General features: G+C 34.7%; 1 protein-coding gene and 1 long non-coding RNA gene across 3 annotated transcripts; both read right to left on the bottom strand.

Annotated features, from left to right (window-relative positions):
- Positions 1–3965: 3965 nt before the first annotated feature.
- Positions 3966–13851, bottom strand: LOC133782246 (uncharacterized). 2 transcript variants are annotated; one of them, XR_009870409.1, is made up of 5 exons: positions 10356–13851; positions 10141–10244; positions 8529–9433; positions 8326–8426; positions 3966–4462 (listed from the first exon to the last, which is right to left on the bottom strand). It is a non-coding gene; the product is annotated as an uncharacterized LOC133782246 (long non-coding RNA). The 2 variants fall into 2 exon arrangements; XR_009870408.1 differs by lacking the exons at positions 8326–8426; positions 8529–9433.
- LOC133784065 (uncharacterized) lies at positions 5183–5807 on the bottom strand. The gene is made up of 2 exons (XM_062223591.1): positions 5618–5807; positions 5183–5528 (listed from the first exon to the last, which is right to left on the bottom strand). The coding sequence occupies exons 1-2, from the start codon at positions 5750–5752 to the stop codon at positions 5262–5264; spliced, it is 402 nt and encodes a 133-aa protein (XP_062079575.1). The 5' UTR covers positions 5753–5807; the 3' UTR covers positions 5183–5261.
- Positions 13852–17997: the final 4146 nt, after the last annotated feature.

Raw genomic sequence — 17997 nt, 5'->3', positions numbered from 1 at the left:
GTTTAATTTTGTAACTAACATTTACATAAATATTTATAAAATTTATTTAACATGATTGTTACAAAAATTTATAAAATTAACTTGTGAATTTAGTACATGTTTGTAAAAAAATTTATAAAACTAAGTTTCTTATTAAAAGATACTATTTTATTTTGTAACTAATATATACAAAAATGTTTGATTACATAATATAAGTAACAAATATTAAAAAAAATATATAACTACTAGTATAGAAATAGATTATATTTATTAAAAATATTATAATTTATGCAAGCATAAATATTTATTTAATATTAATAATACATTCATTTTAAATAAATAAAAATACAAAAATTGAAAAGAAAATGATTGAATATTATTATATCACATCAACATAATTAAATTACATCAATTAATGATGTTTCTTTTTTTATGAGTAAACAACAAAATAAAATTTCATCACACTTCTTCTGACATAAAAAAAAGTTATTCATTACCTATTAGAGACCAAATTGATACATTAATGAATTGTATTATTGTTTTATTTCCTTTTACTAATCTCCGTATATTTTTTTTGAAAGCACCGTATATATGTAATTATTTATATTCACCGTATATTTCAAACTTTTTTTAAACATACAGTGTTTTATGTAATTAATCCTGAAATATAATGGTTAAGGAATAGGGCTTTATATATATATATATGTATATATATTTATGGCTTTTTAAATAGCCTTTTACATATATATGGATTATTTCAACATTTTATTAAAATCTGGAAAAAAGGAATAAAACATTACAAATATGGAAATTTAGTGATTCTATATTTAAACAGATGTTCCACATCTCATTCTTCATGCATTCCAATTTCATTGTCGCTCAGATTTGGAAACTCAAAAATTCTTCCGATTCCACTACCTATCGATCACCATCGTCACCAAGCTTCTTTGGTGAAGAAATCGACAATTCTTCATGTTGGGTCTTGCTGGAGATTTTCGGATTCTAAATCCCCTACTATCATATTCTTCAACGATTTTAGGCAGAGAAAAAGTTATTGTACTCAATTTGGAGGTGAATTATATCAATTATTTCTTTCTTGATTATATATTTAACTTTTCTTTCCGTTTTATCTCTAATATTTATTTTTATTATTTTATTTTCTAGTTATTGTGTTCCAGCACATTAAAACAATTATCACAGTACCTACAGGAGGTAATTCTTTGTTGTACAAGTTGCCGAATTGGTTTCTTTTTTTGTTTTGTTGGATTATTATAAAAATTACATTATTTGGTAGTATTAGCTTTCATTGTTTGTCTTTGTATGTACATCAATATAAGAAATTATTGAGGTGTGGTATTTTTAGTGTTTGTTTTCTAATTGAACATCAATAAAACTATCTGTTGCTTGAATGTATAAGCTAGTAGGTCTTTCGTCGTCGCATTAAATTTGGAATTTCTTCAGGGAATTAACACGAGCACACATATATATATATATATATATATACATATTGATATTCCTCAATAGAAAATAAAATTGGAACGAAATTACAGATCAATTTTTTTGGCTGAGTCGCGGACAATATCGCTATCTTTAAGACGTTTCGCTGCTCTGCCCTAAGTGTGTACTGCAGTCTATCAACCACGCCGTCCCCAGGATAAAACAGCCTATGTATGATTCTTCCCTGCACCGAGAAGATCGTTCTTGTACACCCTTAAAATACTCTGAGAAAATTCGTAGAACCAAAAAGAAAAAAGACTCTACTTTTTCAGAAAAATTTGATCTGACTTATACAGAGAAGAAGACCCCCTAAAACAGCTAAAAACGTTTTTCTATTTAATCAGAGGAGGAAATTAACCGCTAAAAACGTTTATTTTCATTTAATTAGCATAAAAACCATTTTTGAAAAATAAACGTTTTAAGATTAATTTAATTAATAAAATAATAAACGTTTAATTACCTTAGTTGGAAAAAATTAAAAATACCACACCACCCCACCCCACCCATCAACTCGGTCGGGCGGCGGTGCGCGTGTGAGTCCTCACCCATGCGCACAAAACTGGGTACCCTTTGGGGCACACCCCAAGACATAGCATTTGAAACTTATATACACTCCTTGAAAAGTGTTTCAATTCCATGTGAGACTTTTCCCATATCACACACAACTCTAATTGTTTCAATTTTTAATAATTCATATAAAAAAGTTCCAACACATATTTTTGTAGAAAGAGAATAGAAGCATTCTATGTGAACACTATTGTGTTTGTCTTTTAATTAATATGTGTAATACAATATAGTAACTGGGTTTTGTGTTATATATCAAGTTGTAGAGTGAGCATTTGAACAACGTGCGCAAGTATTGGGCATTCAAATCAGTGCCATTACCATTCAACTATGATGAAGATGAGGACAAAGATCAGTGGAGTGTTTCAACAGTCCAATAAGGATTTATACTAATAAAGTTCAAGTTATCTATGTGTCTGTGTCTACAAATTGGGTCTCACTTTCAATTCTACTTTTTTATTCATTTTCTTTATTTGCTCACTAATATTGTTCATTAAGTTTTTTGTAGCATGAACAATTAATGTGGATGTTGATGTTAAAATTAATGTATATGTTGATGTTAGGCTACCAAATTACTTTTAGGTGGCGTTTGGTTGGAGGTAATGGAAACAATGGAATAGGAATAGGAATAGGAATATGAATAGTAATAAAATGGAATAAGAAAGGTAATGCGATTATGTTGTTTGGTTAGAATAATGGAATCAATGATTGAATACCTATTCTTATGTTTGGTTGACTATGGAATGGAATGGAATGGAATAAATTTATTTTGGACAAAAATACCCAAAGTGCTTAAAATATGATTAATAAATTAAAATAAACATACTAAATATATATAGATTTACCAACAATGACGTTATGTTTTTTTTCATATTCTTTTTTTACAAAATAATATTTAATAATCCTACTTTTTTTAAGCATAATAATTCCACTTTTGAACAATACAAAATATTAAAATTATCAATAAGAATTTTTTTTTGTAAAATATTTTCTTAATGTCAAATGCAATTTACTTTAATTATCACTAAACACTATTTTATATTTTTTAAAAATAAAACAATATAATAACATAAAAATGTTAAACTAAACATTATAACATATTTATATTCTAATAATCAAAAGAGACTGAGATCAAACTTTGTCCATGCACATGAAATATCACTAGAAATAGTATAAGTATTCATGTCCAATTACTCAGATCTATGCTCAAAGACAATCTAGTTTGCAAAATTATGAGCATAAAACATTACATCATATCCAAAAGATTATAATTTGTATACTACTGAATGTCAAAGGCAATATAAATTGTCCTGCAAATTGTAGTAGAGCAAAGTGGACTAAACATGATCTTAGAGAGAGCCATCAAGAAGAAGTGTCACCCATTCATTCTTCTCATTATCTGGGACACTGAAAAAGTAAGAAACCAGAGCATTATCTTGCATAATCATGCGAGCTACCTTATGATGTTGAGCTGTGGTAAGTGTAGTGGTCCTTTCTAACTCTTTCCCAAGTTGCATATGCTTTTCATTCATGTCTTCACCAATAGCTTTACTCAAACGAATAGAAGCTTTTTCAATTTCTCTTGCGATAATACAAGCTGATTGTGTGAGTGCATCTGAAAGTTCTTCATGATTTACAGTTTTCCTTTTCTTCTTTAAAGACCCATCTGATTGAGTGTGAGATTGAGCACCTCTTGTTGCATCTGAAACAGACATAGATGGCACTTCATCCACATTGTTAGCATAGTTGAAATCATCTTCTCCAAGAGTAGTGTTTTCTTCTTCAGTTTGAAGTTGTTCAACAACATCTGCTGCACTCTCTGCATTTTTTCCAGTTGCACGATCCTTGCCAAAAACCATACATAAGTCATCATACCAAGGGAATGACTTGATCTTGAAGGGGGCTGCTTCGTTGTGACTCTACATTTATACAAAATAAAAAAATCAGATTCAAATAAATAAGCAAACCATCCTTGTTATGGATCCATCAACATCATAAGCAAACAATCATTCTTATGGATCCATTAACATCATAAGCAAAATGACAAACCAAATACTATTATTTGAGTACCTGCAAATATGCTTCCCACACTGACTTTTCTGCAGTAACAGTTTTTCTGTCGTTGTCCCACCCAAATCCGCTACAAAATCGTCCAGTCAACATTTCATGAACCACTTGAAAATGAGTCTTCAAAGTCTTCATTCTAGACTCAATGTGTGGCTTAGCTTGTATATCACATTCAGGCATCCGCTCCTTTAATTTCATCTCAAGAGCTCTAAGATGACCTGGCCTGAAATTTCCTTCAGCTTTAAACTTCCCTTCATTATTCAGTTCCATAAGTGCTTCAACCAAGTGTTTGTCTTCATCTTCGCTCCAAAATCTTTTATTTTGTCCTGGACCTCTTCCTTTTGAAGTCCCCATGCTGAAATAAGGTATCAAAATACTGTAAAACTAAAAACTAAAGCTGGAATATTGTAGTTGAATGAAAAAGAAACAAACAGCCAGCAATAAAGAAATAAAAGTGAATGGATATACACACCAATAACAAAACATAAATTTAAAGATAAATTCTCAATTTCAAAGCAAGTGATATAAGATTTTGGGGTGGTCAATTACACATACAGTCAAATGAATTGGCATAGCCAAGTGAAACCAAATTTAAAAACCTAGACAATCATTGTGCATTTAATCTAAGAAATAAAAAAAACTAGCTTGCTCTCCTATGTTCTCTCCATTCGTTATACATCTCAAGTGCTAAATGATTTCTAAATGTTGTCCACCCTTCAGAAGCTTCAATACTTCTTATGGATCCATCAGCATCCATGCTATCTTCTTCGTCTCCACTATCACTCTCATTCTCTGGATGCATATCAGTATTATCATTAGGCATTTCTCTCCTAATAAAATTGTGAAGCAAACAACATGCTAAAATTATTCGGTTTTGAGTCTTTATTGGATAGAATGATGGACTCCTAAGAATTGCCCATCGATTCTTAATTGCACCAAAACATCTCTCAATGACATTCCTAGCAGATGAGTGCTTCATATTAAAAAACTCTTGTGGATTTTTGGGAGGATTCCCATCTTCCCATTAGTTGAGGTGATAGTGTTTGCCTCGTTATGGAGAAAGAAATCCCTTACAATTAGTATATCCACCATCTACAAGGTAATAATGACCTAAAATAAAATAAAGATAAGGATTAAGTTGTCTCCTAAATGACTTATCCAAAAAAAAATGTATAATCTAAAACACAAAGCATACCATTTGGAACACACAAACCATTTGTTCTACGTATGGCATCACGTAAAACTCTACCATCTTCCGCAGAGCCTTCCCATCCAGGTAACACATATATGAATTGCATGTCTTGGGAGCATACACCTAAGACATTTGTAGCTATTTCACCTTTTCGAGTACAATATTTTGGTTTATCAGCCATAGATACTCTCACTCTAATATGAGTTCCATCTAGTGCCCCTAAGCAATTCTACCACATAATAAACAAACTTTGTTTATTAGTATTTCAAACAAATAAAAATTTGTAGTGATTTTTAATTCAAGTAATATATAATATACCTTGAACCATTTCCACCTTTCATCTGTTGAGTTTTCAACAACCGGTTCAGGTCTTTTCAATAACGCTCCATGTAGTCGAATGATTGAATGTAACACATTGTGAAAAAACTTGCTAATAGTCTCACCAGATCTCATAAATCGAAATCTAATGACTCTATTTTTCACATGATGAGAAATTACATGTAAAAACATGGCCACTTGCTCATCTACTTGCAAGTATTTAGATGCTTTTAACCCACCCCTAGTTTCAAGCATTATCCATAAATTGCTAAATGCTTTCCTATTCATCCTAAGTTGATCAAAACAAATGACATCACTCTCATAAGCTATTTGATGCACAATTTTCCTATTGACAAAAACATCAAGTATGTATAATTGTCTTCCCAAAGAGCTTGATTCAATACCACGTACAATAATTTTTCCCCATAATTTGAAAAACCACTGCACTACATGCAACACATTCATCCAATGCAAATAAAGAGCCATGATCTTCTTCTTTCTCAAAATTTGTCTCTCACTGACAGTTAAACGAACCATTATCCTACAATGAATATAATCAAGCAAATACAATTTTTAATCCAACAAGCAAATATAATCAAGCAGTTAAAATTTTTAATATATATATATTATTTATGTAGGTATAGGTGTGTAAGTGTGTGTGGGTGTATCAGATTTTAGAGGTTAGGGGATGGCCATTGATTGAATTAGTTTTCACTTGAGTTTTAAGCTAATCAAGTAATTGAATAATTAAACAAACTATGTTTGGAGTAACTTGCTTGTTTTCAGGGCCATAGCCAACACAGTCTACATATATATATATATATAGCCCTAGACTTGATATTGTTGGAGCTGTATATAATTGGAAAAAAATGTTCTTTCATTATATGGTCATTGAATAAAGACATTTACCAAAGGAAAATAAGATTGGTTAAACTTAATAAGCTTCATGTTTGGCTCAAATCACAAATTCACAAATGGTCCAAACTTTAAATATCTCCTTCCTCGAAAGTCAAAGGAAACATTATGGCCAAATGCAAAAGCCCATGTTCTAGTTTGATTAGTTATAAATTCAATGAATTAACTAAGTATTAAGAATGTATTGAAAACTAACAATCTGTCAATTTGCTACAGCATATTAAGTGTGCTTTTTTATCCCTCAATTTCTAGAAGAGTGAGTGAGAAAGAGAAAAGGAGATGACTTTTTTGTTTTTCTAATATAAAGACCATAGTTATAGATGACCATAACTAGTCATCTCCTTGAATATACCAACAGAGAAGCATGGTGGCACAGCGGCGTAGAATGTAAATTCTGGCTCGCTGTTCTTTGACCAGAGATGAACATTTTCTAGAAAAGCCATGACCCTTTTTAGAAGGACCAGTCTTGGTGGTTCTATTGCAGTGTTGAATCTTAGTGTCTGTGTGTATGTATTTGAATGTGTGGACTGGTGAGTTTATATTGTGCAAACTAAAATATAATATGATTAGTTATTTCTTTTCAAAATTAATATTTGGTTTATGTTAATTTTGCTCTCTTTTGGGTTTGCTTTTTCAATGATGAAGAGATTGCTTTAATTTGTGTGTGCTGTTTCCTTTGCAATGAACATATATAGATTTGATACTATTCTATTAGTTGTTTTGTTTATGCTCTCATCTGGTCCTATTTGTATTAATATAATAAAATATTATATACAATATCCGAACTAATTGAAATATGTAAAAAAAATTTAACCAGTGCTTTATGAGCTCTTTTTCCAGGTAAATTTTGAGTACAACTAGGTGATCATAATGGTATTACTTTTCAGTAAAAGCCCTTTTAATCATCTTCCCTGTGTGAGTTTAAGGGCTTCAGATTCCATTTGGTTCCTGATAGTTAATACTAAATCCAAGATTTAAAAGGTACTCATTAATATTGCTTAAGTAGACTGATTACATATATATATAGCCATAAGCATCCATGGTTTGATATGAATTATATTAGTATGATGGGTTTGATAAAAAGGCTCTGATAAAAAAAAGCTCGGAAGAGGGTTAGAAGAGGCTAGAGGGTGTGTTTATATATGTAGCAGAATCTTGAAATTTGATTAAAAAATGGAAAAGGGCTAACTGGGTTTTGAAGGGAGAAGGTGAACATGGTCAGGTTCGGAAACTGAGGGATTTGCAGCCTTAGTTTTAGCATGGATTTCAATGTAGTAAAGGGGGAGTGAACGTGGGATTTTGGGGGAGTAATATTATTATATGGGGTTTGTTTCATTTATTATATGAATCCAGTTTGTATAATGCTCAATGATACAACTCCTAATAATGACCCATATGGAGCCTCTAGACTAGACTGATATTAAGAGATTCAAGGCATTATTTAAAATCACCAGGAAAGAGAGGATCATATTCTAAAATTCTTTTACACTAAATCCACAAATTATGCCTTACGAAACCAACTAGAATATGCACACATGATCAATTCTCATGCAGGTTACCAAAAATCATCATACTATAACAAATGTTTATGAACGAACTGTGATATGATTTGACCATCAAAAACACACCAAATAATTCACTTAAGTCGCAGAATGTGCACTAAATTCTCATCATAAAACATGGAATTCAATCACTAAACTGAAGCCAAAAAATCTAAAATATGCAAATAGGCATTCCATCAAACATTTGGTGATCTTACTGAATTCATAGAAAGAGAGATAGAGAGAGAGTACCTCTGCAACAGATTAGAAAAGCAGAGGAAGAAGAGAAGAGTGTCTCTAACACGGACCTCCGACTGGGACGAGCAACTACCTTCGACTGGGTGTGTTGCTTGCTGAGAGTGAGAATGAGAGATGGTTATGTCGGATTACTTGTGGTTTTCAGGGGTTGAGCAAGAGGAGAGTGAGATATCAGAATAAATAAAGCAAATAAGTACCTGAGGAACTCATCGGTGGAGCGAGTTGGGGAACAAGTCCTCAGTAGGTGGAGCGATTTGGGGAAGAAGACGAAGACCCTGGAGAGAGATGATGTTAATGGGCTGGAATAGAATTATAATTCCACTAACTCAAAATTGGAAAAGATATTCCGTTAGTTTGGAGGAATAAGGATTACTATGGAATTCTTTTCCAAACTTGTTATTTCCAACCAAACAAAAGAATCCAGCCCATTAACATTCCATTCCATTCCTTTCTGGCCCATTACCATCAACCAAACGGGCCCAGTTCTCCATCTTTCCATGGTGATTTTGATATGAGTTTTAAGACTTTACTTTTATTTTTAAAAGGGAGACACTAGATTACTTTTATTTCTATATATATTTGGGGCACTCTTAATTGTTACAACACTGTAGGAAAACTCTTATGTTTTCTGTGATCAAGACTGTCACGCCCGAGCCCTAGGCCGTGGCAGATTTGTAATATCCATAACTTGGGTGGTCAAAGGTCAAACTTTGACCCTCGGTGGAAAATAGTATTTATAAATGATCCTTTAATTTATATTAAATATTACTATAATTATAAGTCGAAACAATGAAATAACTCCTATAATTATATATGAAAATATTACTGATAAAAGTAGGATCATTTATCTTAATACATAGAATAATAATATCCCAACAGTTATGTAGTCACCAAACAGTTCAATTTAATAAGTCATAAAATATCCAAAATAATACTTAGCATCCACCATTCCTCATTTCTAACTAGGACATAGCTAATTTAGATGTACAGACCGATATGTTCCAAATTAAATACATACAATGTTCAAAAGATAGGACTATGGCACTAAACACATTGGCTTCAGCAATAATTCATACTTTTCCACATTCGCGTGACTAGGCTCCTGGAATGGGAGAGATAGGGGTGAGCTTATAAAGCCCAGTAGGAAAGCAACTAACAACATATGACTCAAAAGTTCAATAAAAACCCCTGCATGGTTAGCTTTTTAAAACAAAACATACATCATCATGTATAAACCAAAATAGAGAGACCACAAATAATCATAAGAGCATAGCTACAAGTGCACATCACACCGTCCACTAGATCCCTAGTTCCCGTTACCCACCATAGAAAATCCGACATCCTAAACCGGGTAGCCGGACCTGATAACCACCACAAGGGGGAGGCTCAGAACACTTCCTGTATACAGATGCTAGGTCTTTACACTTACAGGTGAGTGGACACCTGATCTACCTATGATGACATAGAGACTAGGTCGTGAAACAACAACGTGCACCAATCATGATCACTATGGCTCTCATCGGTATAACCAAATGCAGGTAAACATGAAAAGCAAGAAACATATTCCCTTTATATTTTAGAAAATTGGGCAGCATAACAACTGCATTTGAATAAACCCAAAATCATAACCTGCATAAATAAGTGAACAAAAAAAAAATATATTTGGCACTCAGTGCCCTCAGAAAAGATCAGAAAATATGCAGGTTAAGTTTTCAATTTTTCAAACATTTTATAAATATCAAAATTGGAATATGTTGAATGCAATTTAATACGAGTAAAATAAGTCCAATAGTCTAGTTGAGTTCCTACCTCTTTAGATACCTCCTTAGAATTTAATCCAAGCCCAAAGCAACGCTCCTAAGCTTATCGATGGTCTTAGAATGATTTAGTCCGATTTTAATATCACGCTTTTCCTGCGTGCACCAAATGAGCAAACGATTATCATCATAGCATTCCTTATTCAAAATCGTGTCCAATGACATATAATATGACCATATTTAAAATTTCAAGTTCCGGAACCTCACCCAAGCGGTGCACTATAGCGGTTGGTGGCAGTACCGGAAACGTCGACGAATATATGCATAGCATATATCAAAACGATCCTCTCGATGAGTACATCACGAAAGTACAGCTCCTTCGCCCAAATGACCTCCAGTGTTGCCGGAAAATGCTTCCAAAGGGCGGAGATACCCAAAATCTTGCCGGAGAAAAACGACGAGTTGACTGGAATGAATTAGTGGGTTTTGTTCCTCTCTCCACGCTGGTTCCAAGGGTATCAACCACTCGTCAAGAGGTGGTCAGAGTTGGCAGAAAAACACAGTCAAAGTTGATGGACCAAAACTTTGATTGGCGATTCCGAACGATTGACGGTGAGTTGGGCGGTGCTGCTTGGCAGTTGAGGTCGCCGAAGCAAGGCAAAACCGATGAGCAGCCGCGCGTAAAAAATGGTGGCCGATGGTGGTTGGGTCTGGTGCCTTGCCATGGGATGCCGAGAGAAGAAGAAGAAGAAGAAGAGGAGGAGAGTGTCGGGGAGAGAGTGAAAAAGAAAAGAAAAAAAAACTGAATATATAATTAAATTAATTTTTTTTTCTTTATTTTCCTCCCATTTTTTACTTTTCCAACCTGAGAAAAGTCTCAGGTTTCACATTCTTCTCTCCTTAAAGAAATTTCGTCCCGAAATTTTCAAAGTACAACCCCAAGCTGAAAATTAAACAAATGAGGATACTCCTTGTACAACTCCAAATCTAACTCCCAAGTAGCCCCGTCTTCTCTATGGTTTCTCCATAAGACCTTGACTACATGAATCTCTTTATTCCTTAGCACCTTTAACTTTCTCGCTAAGATTCTGATAAGTTGTTCTTCACATGTCACGTCCTCTTGAAGAGGGATAGCCTCATACTCAATGATGTGCGATGGGTCTGGAGTATACTTCCTCAGCATCGACACATGGAACACATTGTGAACATGCCCCAACCGCGCTGGTAAGTTCAATCGATAAGCGACCTCCCCATCCCTCTCGATAACCTCGAAAGGTCCAATATACCTCGGGGCTAGCTTACCCTTCACTCCAAATCTCGCCACACCAAGCATGGGAGTAACTTTCAAGAAGACATAGTCACCAACCTCAAACTGAACTTCTCATCGAAGGAGATTGGCATAACTCTTCTGACGACTTTGAACAATCTTAAGCCTTTCTTGGAGAAAAAAAATTTCTCTGGTCTTCCCAGTAGTACTAGCAATTTGAGATCCAATTGTGACATGCTAATCTAGTTCTGCCTAACACAAATGTGATCTGCATGGCCTCCCATACAAGGCATCATAAGGAGCCATGCCTATACTGGCCTGGTAGCTGTTATTATAAGTGGATTCCACCAATGACAAGTGTTCTCCCCAGCTATCCCCAAAATCCAAAATACAAGAACGAAGCATGTCCTCCAAAGTTTGGATAGTCCTCTCAGACTGTCCATCTGTCTAAGGGTGGTGAGCGGTGCTCAAGTTAAGTTCAGTTCCTAATGCTTCTTGCAATGCTCGCCAAAACTTTGATGTAAATCGAGGATCTCTCTCAGAAACAATGCTGGAAGGCAACCCATGCAGTCGAAGTATATTACCCACATGAAGTCGAGCTAGTTCACAAACCTTACAATTCTTCCTAATTTGAATGAAATGAGCAGATTTGGTCAAACGATCGAAAATCAACCGGACAATGTCATGTTTTAATGGTGTTAATGGTAATCCCATCACAAAGTCCATTGTGATCTCATCCCACTTCCATTCTGGTTTAGGTAAAGGTTGAAGCAACCCTGAAGGTCTCTGGTGCTCAGCTTTAACCTGTTGGCAAACCATACACTTAGCTACAAAGTTAGTCGCGTCTCTCTTCATACCTTCCCATCAATATTGTCTTTTCAAATCTTGGTACATCTTTGTGCTTCCAGAATGTACAACAAACTTAGACCTATGAGCCTCAATCATAACAGACTCTCTAAGATCAGGGATATTTGCAATGACTAATCTTCCCTTATGGTATAAGAATCCTTCAGCATTTACTGTCCATCCATCTAACTGCTCACTATTTTGGATTCGATTCTAGATAAGTCTCAATTTCTTATCTTGCCACTGACATTGCTTAACTTGTTTAAGTAGCACTGTGTAGCAACCGCATTTGCTTTTCCATGAGGGTATTTCAAAGTGAAATCATAATTTGCCCTGTACTCGACCCTTCTTCTTTGCCTCAAATTCAAGTCTCTTTGAGTAAAGAGATACTTTAAACTCTTATGATCAAATTCTAATTCAAACTTTTCCCCATATAAGTAACATCTCCACATTTTCAAGGCAAAAAAAAATCACTGTTGCAAGTTCCAAGTCATGTGTGGGGTAGTTCTTCTCATGTATCTTCAATTGGCGTGAAACATAGGCAACAACCTTGCGATTTGGCATGAGAACTCCACCTAAACCAGTACCAGAAGCATCAGTAAATACCATAAGCGGTTCATCACTTATTAGGCACAGTGAGAATAGTCGCCGTAGTCAATCTTGGCTTAAGTTATCTGAAAGCTTCTTCACAACTGTCATCCCACACGAACTTTAAATCCTTTCTTGTTAGCTTTTTCAAAGGCATAGCAATTCGAGAAAAAAATTCTCCACAAAGCGACGATAGTAACCTACTAACCCAAGAAAACTTCGAATCTTTGTAACGTTCTTTGATTTTTTTTTCCACTGTAGGATAGAATCTATCTTCGCATGAATTCACAGTAATGTCCTCTTGATATTTTACATGCCCTAAGAATTTGACCTCAGTCCTCCAGAAGTCACATTTTTTCTTTCTTAGCATATAATTGATGGTCCCTCAGAGTTTGCAACACAACTGTTTAAAATTCTGTATGGTCCTCAGGTGTCTTGGAATACACCAAAAATCCATCAATAAAAACAACCACAAACTTATCCAAATAGAGTCTAAAGATTCTATTCATAAGGTCCATAAATATTGCAGGTACATTCGTTAACCCGAATGGCATCACCAAAAACTCAAAGTGTCCATAACGTGTTCTGAAATTAGTTTTAGGAATATCCTCTTCCTAAATCCTCAATTGATGATAGCCTGAGCTTAAGTCAATCTTGGAAAAAAAAAACTTTGAACATATGAGCTGATCAAACAACTCATATATCATTGGCAATGGATACTTGTTCTTAATTGTCATCTGAATTAATTTCTTATAATCGACGCACAATCACAAGGATCCATCAGATTTCTTGGCAAACAAAACTGGAGCTCCCCATGGGGAAGTACTGTTCCTGATGTACCTTATCCATTAGCTCACCCCAATTGCTTTTTCAATTCATCCAACTCTGCAGGTGCCATGCGATAAGGGGTAGTAGAAACTGGTTGAGTCCCGGGAATCAAATCAATGCAAAATTTGATCTCTCTATCAGGTGGTAGTCCTGGTAAATCCCCAGGAAACACATCTGGAAAGCCACTAACCACTGATATCCAAGGAAGCTTGTCTAGAGGCCTAGACTTATCCTCAATTGAGACTGACTTGCTCCTAAAAACCCTAGATATCATATTCCTTATATAGGCAACTTAATGGGATTTATTTAAATTTAAATTAATTAAAAATAATAAACAAAACTAAAAGCCTTGGGCTGCCATAAATGAACTTGGGCCCAATCTCTTTATTTTGAATTTAAATCCCAACTAGGCCTAAATTCAAAACCTTTTATTTATTTATTTTTTAATTAATTAATTAAATCCTTATTCAAATTAACTAATTATAATTTGAAACTTGATTTAATATTATTTATTTATATTGATACCAATTTATCAATATTAATAAATTTACCCAAATATTCTCTTTTATTCTCTAAATCTCATATCTCTGTAAATTTTCCAAAATTGACCTAGTCAACTTTTAAAAATCCTAATTGATAATTAAATCAATTAATTGAGACATTCTAGATGATTTACTCAAAGGTGATGCGGGGACCATGGATCCATGAAATCAAGCTCCAACAAGTTACCGTGAATTTATTTACGAATAATTTCACTACCTTATTAATTCCTCGTGACTCCACTATAGACTCGGAATTGAACTCTTGAATTCATAGAACGTATTTTCAAAACCATAAATACGTTATCCATTGTTATAGCCATTACAATCAGTCAATCCTCTATCGATGACTTACTAACGAGCTGGGTGCAAATTACCGTTTTACCCCTCATCAGTATTTTATCCTTAACTCCCACTAAGTTCCTTATAAATGATATTTCCGTGAACTTAATCACAGAAATGAGATCTCAATCATTTAACCTTTTGAACAAAGCAATTAAGAAAATCATCTTTTCACTTCTCATACAGAAGTTATAGATTTCGTATCTATGAATAATACTCCCACTCAATTACACTAATAAATCTCCAAGATGTAAGTATGGGCTAGACCGTAGGGTAAGCTGGTAACGAACAAGTCAAAAGATTTAAATAATATAATTAGTAGAATATTATCACTCAGAATTAAGATAGACTTAATATATGGTCAACGTTGTGACATTGATTAGATTTAATAACAACGATACTTATTTATCAATCAATAATCAATATCGGTCCTAGTCCGATGTAACTAAATACATCTGATCTTATCTACTTGGTCGATGCCTTGGACAAGACATCACACCCTGAATGTGTAAGTAGATCATATCATAGATTGCCTAATCAGTGAAAATCCAATGCACTGATCTAATCTTAGGGCTCGTTCTTTTGAACATATAATCACAACTATAATCCACTGTGACCTAGTCACTATAATTGTAACTATCCATATGTTTGGGATTTTATAAATGTTTGTATTATTTCAATAATCATGTAATAAAACAAGCAAGCAACACGGTTGTCAAACTAAATGATTTCTACTACTTTTATTGAAAATATGAAAACATGCTACATGTCCGACATGGTTTTATAAGGGCATAAAACCCAACACTTCCATAGGTACACTCAACTCCAATGTAGGACTACAAGTTTCCCAACTCAAACCCAACATGCTAGCAAACATTAATGATATACAAGAATGAGATGCACCAGTATCAAATAATACATGAGCCCAAGAGTGTGAGATAAGAATTACACCATCCACAACTCCCTGGCATGCTCCTCCTTGCACAACATCACTACTAAGAGCATAGGCTTGACCAGAGGCTTTTTCCTTTGCTTCCCTTTTCCTTGACCATATGGCTTGTGCTTGCACTAAAGCCTCCTCCGGGATTGAACCCTCTCTAACTTCTAGCAGAAATAGGAGTTTGAAAACTCTGCGAGTACCCCTGGTTGAATCCTGAACCTTGGGGCTAGAACTGATGTTGATATTGGGATTGTTGCCCTGGTGTGGGTGTGAAACCATATGATGAAGTCTGAGACTGGTTACTCTTAGTTTGTCCTTTGAAAGGAGTAGACCTTGCATAACTCCCGATGGGTCCTCCATGTGATGGTTGGAAACTCTGTTGTCGTGTGGGCAATCTTTCTTTCGATTCCTTCTTGATGAGCCTCAGTCCGTAAGGCTGCTGTCACACACTCATTCAAATTTCCAAAGGCCATAGGGCAAGTGGACCCAGCATTGAAGGGAGTAAGGGACGGAGGAACTGCTCAATTAAAAGAGGTTGATCGACCGTACCAACATAAACATAGGAAGATAACTCTACAAACTGCATGTAGAATTCATTCACCCACCTCCAACATTATCTAGTCATTCTATGATCTCATCAACCTGTCATTGATCTTAAGAAATCAAATGATCCAATCAAGTCCTCCTATGAGATGGGTTAAAATGTTGTTCTTCGAAAACCCATCTCAAAATTTTCTCAAGTCATCCCATCAATTCCACTCATCCTACTTAAGGCTTCCTACTAGTCCGGTGCGCTCCTTTCCAACTTGGGCACATTAATATTAACATGATACTCCATAGGGGTTCCCATAATGTTTAAACTCTTCTTTATATGCCTTGACCATATTTTTGCAACCATGGAATCCTTTCCACCTTTAGGTGTTCACAGGGAATGCAACTGGCGAAGAAGGAACCTCAGCCTCAAGGACATCATCTGCAGGCCTTCTCCTTATTATCCTTCCTTTCGGAGGCATTTTCTTAGGTCAGTAAATCAAAAGCTAACCAGTTAGTGAGGAATGGATGCTATCTATATACATACGCCTTTTATAGATCAAAATACTTTATTTAAAAATAAATTTAATCTATTTGGTGACACACTCCGAGGTATTTGAACCCGGTGCTCTGATACCATTTTTCTGTCACGACCCGAGCCCTAGGCTGTGGCAGATTTGCACTATTCATAACTTGGGTGGTCAAAGGTCAAACTTTGACCCTCGGTGGAAAATAGTCTTTATAAATGATCCTTTAATTTATATTAAATATTACTATAATTATAAGTCGAAACAATGGAATAACTCCTATAATTATATATGAAAATATTACTGATAAAAGTAGGATCATTTATCTGAATACATAGAATAATAATATCCCAACAGTTATGTAGTCACCAAACAGTTCAATTTAATAAGTCATAAAATACCCAAAATAATACTTAGCATCCACCATTCCTCATTTCTAACGAGGACATAGCTAATTTAAATGTACAGATCGATAGGTTCCAAATTAAATACATACAATGTTCAAAAGATAGGACTATGGCACTAAACACATTGGCTTCAGCAATAATTCATACTTTTCCACATTCGCGTCACTAGGCTCCTGGAATGGGAGAGATAGGGGTGAGCTTATAAAGCCCAGTAGGAAAGAAACTAACAACATATGACTCAAAAGTTCAATAAAAACCCCTGCATGGTTAGCCTTTTAAAACAAAACATACATCATCATGTATAAACCAAAATAGAGAGACCACAAATAATCATAAGAGCATAGCTACAAGTGCACATCACACCGTCCACTAGATCCCTAGTTCCCGTTACCCACCATAGAAAATCCGACATCCTAAACCGGGTAGCCGGACCTGATAACCACCACAAGGGGGAGGCTCAGAACACTTCCTGTATACAGATGCTAGGTCTTTACACTTACAGGTGAGTGGACACCTGATCTACCTATGATGACATAGAGACTAGGTCGTGAAACAACAACGTGCACCAATCATGATCACTATGGCTCTCATCGGTATAACCAAATGCAGGTAAACATGAAAAGCAAGAAACATATTCCCTTTATATTTTAGAAAATTGGGCAGCATAACAACTGCATTTGAATAAACCCAAAATCATAACCTGCATAAATAAGTGAACAAAAAAATATATATTTGGCACTCAGTGCCCTCAGAAAAGATCAGAAAATATGCAGGTTAAGTTTTCAATTTTTCAAACATTTTATAAATATCAAAATTGGAATATGTTGAATGCAATTTAATACGAGTAAAATAAGTCCAATAGTCTAGTTGAGTCCCTACCTCTTTAGATACCTCCTTAGAATTTAATCCAAGCCCAAAGCAACGCTCCTAAGCTTATCGATGGTCTTAGAATGATTTAGTCCGATTTTAATATCACGCTTTTCCTGCGTGCACCAAATGAGCAAACGATTATCATCATAGCATTCCTTATTCAAAATCGTGTCCAATGACATATAATATGACCATATTTAAAATTTCAAGTTCCGGAACCTCAC

Source organism: Humulus lupulus, chromosome 6, assembly GCF_963169125.1.
Source record: "Humulus lupulus chromosome 6, drHumLupu1.1, whole genome shotgun sequence".
Classification (NCBI taxonomy): domain Eukaryota; kingdom Viridiplantae; phylum Streptophyta; class Magnoliopsida; order Rosales; family Cannabaceae; genus Humulus; species Humulus lupulus.
The sequence above is the reverse complement of the archived record's forward strand: the minus strand, read 5'-3'. Positions and strand labels throughout refer to the sequence as shown.